Here is an 11,033-nt window from a genome sequence, read left to right as displayed (position 1 = left end):
GATGTTGTCGAAGGCTTTCACGGTCAGAGTTCGTTGGTTCTTGTAGGTTATCCGGGCTGTGTAACCGTGGTCTTGGAATTTTCTTTCCTGACGTTTCGCCAGCAACTGTGGCAGGCATCTTCAGAGTAGTAACACTGAAGGACAGTGATGTAGATGTTATTTTGTATATTGAATGAAGAAAATAATAAAAAAATTATATATAAAAAAACCAAATCCCACCCCTGCCAGGAAGTGCCCTGGGTCCTCTTAGGTCCATTTCTCTCAGTGCTTAGCCTACCACTCAGGGTTGTTGTGAGTGTAAAATGGGTGAGACAGAGCCATGTACCCCGCCCTGAACTCCTGGAAGGAGTGGTGGGATGAAGAGAGAAAGACAAGGATTCCCACCTTTGAGTTTTAATGCTTGGTAAGTGGGCAGTGCCCTGACCTCGATGACTCAGGCTAGCCTGTTCTCCTCAGATCTCAGAAGGTAAGCAGGGTCGGCCCTGGCTAGTACTTGGATGGGAGGCCACCGAGGAATACCAGGGTCGCTATGCAGAGGAAGGCAGTGGCAAACCACCTCTGAACGTCTCTTGCCTTGAAAACCCTGCTGGGTTGCCTAAAGTTGGCTGCGAATTGACGGCACTTTACACACAAGTGGTCTGTGTGTATAGAAGATCCTACAATTGTGATTTTAGGCACGCTTCATGGAAAATAGGTTCTGCTGAGGTTGAGCCAGTCTTCTGAGGAAGTGTGTTGTAGCTAAGTAAAATATAAACTTGATATGTGCCGTGTAAGCAAATGTGATGATCATCAGAACCAGCCCATCAAAATGATGGTTCCTTGAACAGTACCTCACAAGCTGCCAATGCAGGTGGAGCTGCCTTTCTCTGTCTACGTGTGTGTGACAATAGCTCATCAAAGATAACCAGATCTTTTTTTTTTTTTTTTTTTTTTGCAATAGGAGATTGTGAAAGAGTAAAAGTCTTTCTCCAAGCAAAAAAAGAAGCTCTTGGGCTCAACCATCTGTAACTACTGCCTGGCAATATGGGGCCATTTCTCTTTTTAAACAAAAAATGTTGCAGGCTAGCCATGTTTTTGGCAGGACGGTTAAACAAAGAGAAACACTTGTGCAGATTTCTTACCACCTCTTCTTGTTCTTATGTGAAGAAGAAAACCAGTGAGTATGAATGTGTCGACCAAGAAAGGTATGGAGATTTGGTCCGCCATCTCACATCCTTCAAAGATAGTTCTCCAACACCAGAATCATTATTTGAAGAAGACAATATGCGCTATGGACCAGTCTGTAAACGTAAGCACCCAGCTAAGGAGGCTGAACCACACATTCCTAAAAACTGGATTCCTCTCGTGAATCCTGCAAAAAACTCTCTGCTCAAAGAAACTTCCCAAACACCACCTTTGCAAATTGGTTTGCAAGCAAGCAAGATGGCCAGTGTGACGACTGTTCTGCAGCAGACAATGCCGCTGGAGCAGGCCTTTTTTCTAGAGAGGTGGAAACGGCAAATGATTCTGGAACTGGGAGAAGAGGGCTTTGCAGAATACACTAAAAGTAAGGAACCAAATGCATTGATTGTATTAAAAAGTAGGGTGAATCTTCAACTATTGTAAATTTAACATTGCTGTAAGATCAATACTTCGCCTTAGTAGCAGGTTGTTTAATAGTAAATCACTTTACAAAGGATGGCACCTTTTCAGTAGCTCTGCTTTTATGCCTTTAATAAGCATTCTGACATGCAGCAGGAAGATGAAATTTTACCCATCCTGTGTGTCTATACCAGGAAATAATCATCTTTTTCTGTGTGAAAAGCTGCTTTTCAAGGCATTAGAGAAATGTCAGTTAAAAACACACAAAACCCATACGTTTAAGGAAATCCCGTTTGATTATCATCAAGAGGGAAGTATTTTTACCTCTTATTTATTACCTCTTATCACCAAACCAAATTAAAACATTATGCAGAATGGTGCTGGCTGTTTTGGGAGCCAGCCCCTCTTGGCCTTCATTATTATAGTTCCTAGCTGGGTGGAAGACAGGTTCTCGGCTTGTCCGGGCACAGTGGAGAGTTGTCAGGCTGCAGCTTCCCCTTCTTGTATTTGGCATTTATGATTCCCAGTTCTTAGTTCAGAAATGTCTTTGCAGGTGCTAACTCTGCACTCATTTAATTTTATACCACAGAGTTTCTGAGCATTTTGCAACACTAGTTGAAATCCCTAGGGATTGAGCCACTCCTGCGTACAAAAATATGAATATAGTCAATAAGTTGTATTGCAGAACTTGACAGATATTTAAAATTCTTACCAGGAAACACACACTACTTCTAGATCCCAAGAGCTAATTCAGAGCATAGTACATCACTGTTAAGCCATCTTGATTCTGTTGAGAAAGATTTAAGCACCTGCTTCAAATCACAAGGGTTTAATAGGGCAGATGGGCGTGTTTTGTTAATACATACAGTACTGAGGTTTTTTTTTTTTTTAAAAAAAAGCAAGTCATAAAGCATTCAAATCCATACAGAATACATAGAGGATAGGGGACAGAAACTGCCTTGTGTGGCGTGATGGATGATCTAACTGTTGGAGGGCAGTTAGGATGTGCTGGGCTCATAACCCTTGTTGGTAGAGTAATTAACCCAACAGTGGTGCACAACCTGAATAAAGCTTTATCTACACTTCAATCAGGTTGTGCACCATTGCTATGTTAATTATTTTGCCAACATTAACCAACCTGTTGACAGAGAGAGTGTGTCCCTCCTGGTTCTGGACCTTTCAGCAGTTTGCAATACCATAGAATGTTGTTAGGCACTCGCCAGGGTGAGCACAGAACTCCTATATCAATTGTATTGGCTCCTGGTGTGTTTCCAGGCCCAGTACAAAGTGCTGGCTTCGACTTTTAAAGTCCTCAGTGGCCTAGACCCAGAGGATCTGAAGGTCTGCCTGGTGCACCCTTTCACCTGTATCCTTAGACACATGTAGGCTCTCTAACTTGGGTTTGGGACACTCAGCCAGAACCACAACCTTCCTTGGTTTTTTTAAAAAAATAAAACTCTCCTTTCCCCTTCTTTAAATTCCTCTCACTCCCACTTTTCCTTGTGGCCCTTCCCCAGCACAGAATTCTCACTTAGCCAAAGGCTTTCTTTCATTTTTCTCCTTTTGTGTAACTCTTCATACACAGGTCCTTCTGAACACAAGTTTGACTGTCCTTACGTCTGAGTACCTTTTCAGTTCCTGTACCCCTGTATTCCCCTCAATAAATTCTAAACTTTGTTTTGGAAAAGATCTGGTTGTATCGTGGTTACTAGTAGCCTATTAGAGACACTTTGAGCGTTCTTGCCCACTATCCAGGTAAAGATCCATGTTCTGCCCTCCCTAATTGGCAAGTGTGACACCAAAAAAGAAGGGAAAAGGTCCTAGTAACAGGAAAAAAGGATCCACCAGGTTAGGACCTCCAATAAACACTTTTCTGATTCAAATTTAAATAAGTGTTTAAATATTAAAATGTTAGCAAAAGAAGGCAAACACACCATGTAAAAGCCTGTACCACTGGAAGGCCCTGGGGTTTGTCTGTGCTTCAATTCCACATTTAGCCCGTCTAACATGATGGATTTATGGCACAACAACCCTGAGAATTATAGATAAAGACGTGTATTTACACATGTGGATTGGAAAATGTTTTGCCCCACATTACTGGCTACCACACTGATCTTTGGAATTCCTACCCTGTGTATTATGTGGCCATTTTTATTCATGCCTTCTGAGGAGCAGCTAAAACATTTTTGATTTTGAAGGCCTTTTAAATCTTGAAGTCTCCTGACTTTAAACTACTGCTTTACGGTAATACATTTTTTTGTAAGTTTGTTTTTAGCGTGGGTTTTGTTATAATTACTGTATCAACTGTGAGCACCTTGAGCAATTACAAAATGTCCCAAAAAATATATATAACCAGAATTTCTGCTTGAATGACAAATCTTGAAGACACTGGAATGTGAACTGCCCCCTAGCTGTGTCTTGAAAAGCCTGAATTGGAATACCCGCTTTTTCTTGTTTTGCAGATATTTTCCAACAAGGTAAGCTCTTCCATGCAACCCTGGAAGCGTTATTGTTAGCTGAGGAAAACTCTGTGAAAGAGCAGGAAGAACACAGCAGCATCTCCGGCTACTTAGCCAGTGTACAGCATGTGCTCCAAGACGTCTCTGGAGTGAGAGCCCTTGAAAGTGCAGTTCAGCATGAGGCCCTTCACTATCAAGGCCTCATGGACTGTGTTGCAGAGTACAGGTGAGAAGTTCATTCTGGGTAACACAATGGGCATGGCCCAGACATAGGTCAAAATTTTAAGGTCCCATGGAGCTAAGTGGAAGGATATGAAGAAGAAGAAGAGTTGGTTTTATATGCCGACTTTCTCTACCATTTAAGGAAGATTCAAACCGGCTTACAGTCACATTCCGCTCCCTGCAGCAGACACCTCGTGAGGTAGGTGGGGCTGAGAGAGCTCGAAGAGAACTGTGACTAGCCCAAGGTAGCTGGCTTCATGTGTAGGAGTGGTGAAACCCACCCGGTTCACCAGATTAGCATTTGCCACTCGTGAAGGAGTGGGGAATCAAACCCGGTTCTCCAGATTAGAGTCCACCACTCGTGGAGGAGTGGGGAATCAAACCCGGTTCTCCAGATTAGAGTCCGCCACTCGTGGAGGAGTGGGGAATCAAACCTGGTTCTCCAGATTAGAGTCTGCCACTCATGTGGAGGAGTGGGGGATCAAAAGCAGTTCTCCAGATTAGAGTCCACCACTCCAAACCACTGCTCTTAACCACTACACCACGCTGACTCTTATGCTTTGTGATTAGCCATATGCTTCACTTTCCCGTTAAACCCAAGGGACAAAAGTGCTTAACCTTGGCTGGACCACGCCTTACATGTTTAAAGCTACCTCTAGATTGATAGTCTGCCCTGCACTGAAAACCTAGACAGGACAGATGTAGAAACTCAGGAGCCCCCAAACCCTGTGCATGAGGTTCTTGCTCTCGTTCCACTGATGAGCTTAGCCTGAGAGAGCTGTCTGCCTAAGATTGTGTTTTCAGCACATTACGATCTTTGCCTCCATATTTTGTTGCCCTCCACCGACACTGTACAGTACGGGTAGAAGCAGGCTGGGTTCCTCATTCCTGGTCTCTGAGGGTTCATACCAGCAGAGAGGGTTTAGCCTGTAACAAGGTGAGGTGAGGTGGGGAATCACCAGAACTAGAGACAGGTGGAGATTCTCCTGAACCTGGAACTAGCTTAGGAGGCCTCTGAAAAGCATGAGACATCTGTCTCTGAGGCCCAGCATGGCAGGGACACTTGGTTGGGGGCTGGAGAGGACCCCAGGGGCTCATCCCACAGTTGCCCAGGGAGATTTCAGACAAGACCGCCCCCAATCAGTGACTGGCCTTCCAAATGTGTAGTCCTGTCGCCAGCCAAAACTGAATTATGTTTTTATACCATATTAAACAGGGGGATATTATGTGTCATTGACTGGAAGACTTCAGGGAAACCGAAGCCGCTTCTTCGGAATACATTTGACAATCCGCTGCAGATTGCAGCATACGTTGGAGCCGTTAACCATGATGCTAATTATGACTTCCAGGTCAGTAAATTCAGTAATCTTACAGCAAAAGTTGCATTTGAACCTGATATTTTTCATCCCTTCCTGGAACTGAGTCTCAGCAAATTATGATTCATGCTTGTTCTTTAAACTGGAATTGAAAACCATAGTTTGAAGTGGGTTGTTTTCAGACCAAGACAGGGAGATTTTTAGTTAGCTAATTAATTAGTTGCATTTATTTTAAAAATCATATGCTGCCTTTCTGTCCAATTAGGGCCCTCAAAGTGGCGAACGATTAAGAGACTAAAAATCAGATTTTACATGGGTGTATTGTTTTTAAAAGTTAACAATTAAAAACAACCAAGGAGGAGGATCAGTAAGGGTACACAAGATAAAACAGAAAAGTCTTCTCCTGCTGGCAGAAGACAGTGATCAAGGGGAATAGACAAGTCTCCCTGGGGTGGGAATTCAATAATTTCGGTGCCACAATCAAGATGGCCATTTCTCAGGCTGCCACCCATTTAGCTGACCTTCAGGTATGCTGGCCCCAAGCCTTATAGGGCTTTACTGATCAATACCATAACCTTGAATTGGGCCCAGAATCAAATTTGAGAGGCAGTGTAGACAGAACAAGACTGGAGTGACATGGTCCCTATGATCCACTCCAGTCAACATTCTGGTTGCAGCATTCTGTTGCTTCTGAACAGTCTTCAAAGGCATCCCCAAGTGCAGCACATTGCAGCAATCTAACCTAGATGTTGACCAGGGCATGCACCACAGTAGCAAGATCTTTCCCGCCCAGGAAGGACCAGAGTTTGTGAAAGGCACCCCTGGCCACCGCTGCCACCAATTTATTCAAAAGGAGGGCCAGGTCCAGCAGCACCCCCATATTGTGAACTTGTACTTTTAGAATCTGAACAAGTGAGCTGTGGCTCACAAAAGCTCATACCCTGCCAGAAATTTTGTTAGGGTTTAAGGTGCTGCTGGACTCTTGCTCTTTTCTAGTGCACTTTTAGTGGCAGTGCAGCCCACCCTCAACAGGAGACACCTCAAACCTCGGGATGATCATTCTAGCCCCCAGTAACACCTCCATCTTGTCAGGATTAAGCTGTAGCCATTAAATAGAAAGTCTGAGAAAGATTTCCTTGTTGATCAAGACAGTTTATGGATGTTTAATGGAAAGTGGGTCCCAGCTGTTTGAATGCGTTAGACTGGAGACCACAGAACACTGACTGTACCGATAAAATATTTAAGGCTTTCACGGTCAGAGTTCATTGGTTCTTGTAGGTTATCTAGGCTGTGTGACCGTGGTCTTGGTCAGGAAAGAAAATACCAAGACCACGGTCACACAGCCCAGATAACCTACAAGAACCAATGTAATGATAAAGTTTATTAAAGTTCATGAGAAGTACTGGAGCCAGTGTGCTGTAGCAGCTGTGGCACCAGTCCACATCCTGTCTCAATTCATGCTAGGGAAAAGGCCAGCTGATTAACAAACTGTGGTAGGACAAGGTGAAGAATGAATGTGGGCATCCAGACTTGAACAAGACCCTATACAGCTCCCCCGGGCCCATCTTGGCTACTTGGTGGGCATTTTCTTTGTAGGAAGAGAAGTCCACAGAAATTGCATATATGATACTGAACTATTTGACTTCCTCTCCATCTCAGGTTGGTTGCGGACTCCTTGTGGTTGCCTACAAAGATGGCTCTCCTGCCCATCCTCACTACATGGACTCCGAGCTGTGTTCTCAGTACTGGAACAAGTGGCTGCTTCGCCTGGAGGAGTTCAGAGAGAAAGGGAAAGACTGTGGGGCTGTGTGATGGTTCTGGTCTAAGGGGTTGCACATATCTGGGCCTGGCTTAGATGACAGCTGCTGCTTGGCTTTGAACCTGGCAGTTATTAAAAGGTATGGGGAAACGGTGGGTTCCCGATCTCACAGGGGGAGATTTGCAAAAGGGAAACTGTTGGGAGAAGGGTTAAGCATCGACCCTCTCCCTTTGCCTCTGACTGACCCTTCTGGGCATTTGTATTGCCTTCTTGGGTTCTGGAACTGGAAGCTCAGCTAGTGTGGGGGTGGGCACTGAGAATGGAGGATTGGCAAGTGCATACCCTGTCAAAATAGTTGGGGAGGAGAACCTCTCCCAAAAAAGATGCCCTCTGTGCCCCTCTCCATTATGACTGTCTTGGCAAGCACAGGGCTTGGGGGAGCACATAGTTGCGCATGTTCTGCCTCGGAAACTGGTTCCTTATCAGGTTGCTCCCTTGGCTGATGTGGGGGAGTGCTGGTCAACTGCATTCATAAGGGATGCTGCTCAGTTTGAATGGTATTCACTGGTGCAGTGCATGTGGGAATCTGTGCTGGTTGGACCCTCCGGCTGTCCGTGAGTTGGATCCCACTTGTGAGATTTTCCCCTTTGGCTTTCTGATAAAGGGGGAGGGGAATAAATGATAGTGTTTTTCCTTTCACTCCTCCTGCTGCTTCTCACCCCTAGTTCTCAAAAACATTCATTTGAAGCTGGTGCCTGAGTGGGGGAGATGTGTTGGAGAGGAGCTTAGGATAAGTGTGTGTGGAAAAGGAAGTGAGGTGGAGAGTGAAGTGGGAAAGTGTGTGCCTGGGTAGGGGGAACAACATCTGTGTCTGCGTGTGTATCTGGTGAGTGATTTCAGACACTGGTGGGGGGAGCAAGGGATTGAGCTAACAGCTATTTGTCCAGAGTATTTTTATTCTACTCTTTCTCCAAAGAATGCAGAGCCACATTTATGATTCTCCCTTCTGACCTCACAACAAGCGTTTGAGGTAGGCTAGGGGGGGAACGAGAATGACTGGTCCAAGGTTACCTAATGAGCGTCATGGCGAGGGAGAGGGGTTCAAATCCAGGTCTCCCCACTCCAACAACTACAACGCTGACTTTGGCCTAGGAATAGGACTGTGATCATTTATGGTGTTTTTTCTAGTTCGCCCGAATGCAGAAATAAGGAGATATTCAAATTGTTGAGTATTGAAGAAGTACAAGAACCCTCTGCTCTTGGGCACCTGAATTGCCTGAAGGTAGATGATAAGAACAGGGCCTTCTCTGTAGTGGTGCCCCATCTAGAAAACTACGGAGGTTTCATTTTTCTGTGTAACTCGTAAATGTAACTTGTATGTAGGGTTTCCAACAATCTAGAGAAAAAAAAATCTAGAGTGGAAATGGGCAGCCGGAGCTTGTCTTGGAGTGGAGCTAAATGTCCCATTAAGCTCCTGTTAAAAGGACAGGAAGTGTTCGAGATTTTCTGTTCCTTGGCTCCATCATCAACCAAAAGGGACACTGCAAACCAGAAGATTGAGACTGGGAAGGGCAGCGATGAGGGAGGTAGAAAAGATTCTGAAGTGTAAGGATGTGTCTCTGGCGACCAAGATCAAATTAATTTGTGCTATAATATTCCCTGTTACTATGTGTGGTTGTGAAAGCTGGACAGTGAAGAAAGCTGACAGGAAGAAAGTAGATTCCTTTGACATGTAGTGTTGGAGGAGAGTTTTACAGATACTGTGGACCATCAAAAAGACAAACAAATGGTTTCTAGATCAAATTAAGCCTGAACTTTCCCTAGAAGTTAAAACTGAGGCTATCGTACTTTAGTCACATTATGAGAAGACAAGAGTCACTGGAGAAGACAATGATGCTAGGAAAAGTTGAAGGCAGCAGGAAAAGAGGAAGACCCAACATGAGATGGATTGACTCTGTAAAGGAAGCAGCGGCCCTCATTCTGCAAGACCTGAACAAGGCTGTTAACAAGAAGACATTTTGGATGACATTTCAGCCCTGGTTCAATGGCCCCCACCATCTGAGGTTAGATGGGAGGCGACCCAAGAAAGGGCCTTCTCTGCCATGGCACCAAAGCTTTATACCCCCAATAACAGTTATTGGCCTATCTTCTAGTGTCTATGTGTTTTCCATTGAATTTTATATTTTAAACTGTGTTTTAATTGTTTAAATGTTTTTTATGTTCGCCACCTTGTGGACCCTGACTGAGTGGAAAGGTGGCACCCAAAAATGTTTTAAATAAATAAATAATACCAACACGACCCCCACACATGTTTTAAGTTCGGGGGGGGGAAATTGATTACCGCGTGTGAACCAAATGGTCCTGTGTTTTATGCCTGAATGGCAACCTGACCTCTGCCCCTGTGGCCCTAACTAACTGTTGTGTAACATGTGATCACCACGGGGACTTGCAGTCAGACAGCAGCTGCAGTACCCCATAGTGCTCTATTCTGAACCACTGCAGGAGCTAAATTCCAATCAGGACCACAGTATAGGGGGAGGGGCTTCAGCTTTTCTTCCAGCGTGGTGTAGTGGTTAAGAGCTGTGGACTCTAATCTGGAGAACCGTGTTTGATTTCCCACTCCTCCACATGAGAGGCGGACTCTAATCTAGTGAACCGGGTTGGTTTCCCCACTCCTCCGCATGAAGCCTGCTGGGTGACCTTGGGCAAGTCACTGTTCTCTCTGAACTCTCTCAGCCCCACCTACTTCACAAGGTGTCTGTTGTTGGGGGAGGAAGGGAAGGCGATTGTAAGCTGCTTTAAGACTCCTTAAAGGTAGAGAAAATCGGGATATAAAAACCAACTCTTTTTACATCTTTTTCCTGATTCACAATGTCTCAGGTACATGTCCCATTGGGGTCTTCATGTGGATCCTAAAAGTGTGGCCACTTCAATTCTAGATGGGGTATCTCAGAGCATTTTTATCATTTTTGCTATGTAAGATAATTGCAGTGTTCTTTACAAACAAGTTTTAAGTTTAATTAGTGTTCATTCAAGGCCCATTACCCAAATTCCAATTGCATAAAATTCTCTGTTAAATACTTTACAACCATTGGAATGGCATTAACAAATGCTCTTGTGTGACTGAAAGAATCATACAATATTCAGGTTTTCTAGACAGAACATTACATTATGATTCATAGTGTTTGTTCCTTATTCTTTTTTTTAAAAAAAGTACAGGGAGGTTTAATTCTTCAGAAATCCTGCAAGCCACTCATATGTCACTGTGGTCAGAACCATTTGCTTCCTTTTGGAGTTTGTTCTTCTTAGGCTTGCCTGGTTACCTGAGACTCAGGGGGAAGAACCCGGGAGTTGAAGGGTTGGCTTGTCAGATGGGGCAAGGAGCCTTGTACCATCTAATGAGGACAGGAGGCAGCATCTGGTGAACACATGAAGCTGCCTTATACTGAATCAGACCCTTGGTCCATCAAAGTCAGTATTATCTACTCAGACCGGCAGCAGCTCTCCAGGGTCTCAGGTGGGGGTCTTTCACGTCACCTACTTGCCCAGTCCCTTTAACTGGAGATGGCGGGGATTGAACCTGGGACCTTCTGCATGCCAAGCAGAGGCTCTACCACTGAGCCACAGCCCCTCCCCAAGGCGGTCTAAGGGCAGCCGCCGGCTGCGCCTCGCGAAGAGGAAGGAGACAGACGGGTA

The 11,033-nt window shown here is 44.8% G+C and overlaps 1 protein-coding gene across 1 annotated transcript; it reads left to right on the top strand.

Moving 5' to 3' along the window:
* The first annotated feature begins 1,013 nt into the window (after nt 1-1,013).
* On the top strand, nt 1,014-7,399 carry MGME1 (mitochondrial genome maintenance exonuclease 1). The gene is made up of 4 exons (XM_056862814.1): nt 1,014-1,546; nt 4,044-4,266; nt 5,479-5,611; nt 7,238-7,399. Exons 1-4 carry the CDS (start codon nt 1,024-1,026, stop codon nt 7,388-7,390), a joined length of 1,032 nt encoding a protein of 343 aa, XP_056718792.1. The 5' UTR covers nt 1,014-1,023; the 3' UTR covers nt 7,391-7,399.
* The last annotated feature ends 3,634 nt before the right edge of the window (nt 7,400-11,033 follow it).

The sequence above is a fragment of the Euleptes europaea genome, chromosome 17, assembly GCF_029931775.1.
Source record: "Euleptes europaea isolate rEulEur1 chromosome 17, rEulEur1.hap1, whole genome shotgun sequence".
In the NCBI taxonomy this organism is placed as follows: domain Eukaryota; kingdom Metazoa; phylum Chordata; class Lepidosauria; order Squamata; family Sphaerodactylidae; genus Euleptes; species Euleptes europaea.
Note: the sequence above shows the minus strand (reverse complement) of the source record. Positions and strands in the feature narration are given on the sequence as shown.

Coding starts and splice junctions, on each gene's coding strand:
- MGME1 (XM_056862814.1), top strand. CDS start 1,024: ATGGGGCCATTTCTCTTTTTAAACAAAAAATGTTGCAGGCTAGCCATG. Junction 4,267..5,478: donor GACTGTGTTGCAGAGTACAG/GTGAGAAGTTCA, acceptor CATATTAAACAG/GGGGATATTATGTGTCATTG. Junction 5,612..7,237: donor ATGCTAATTATGACTTCCAG/GTCAGTAAATTC, acceptor TCTCCATCTCAG/GTTGGTTGCGGACTCCTTGT.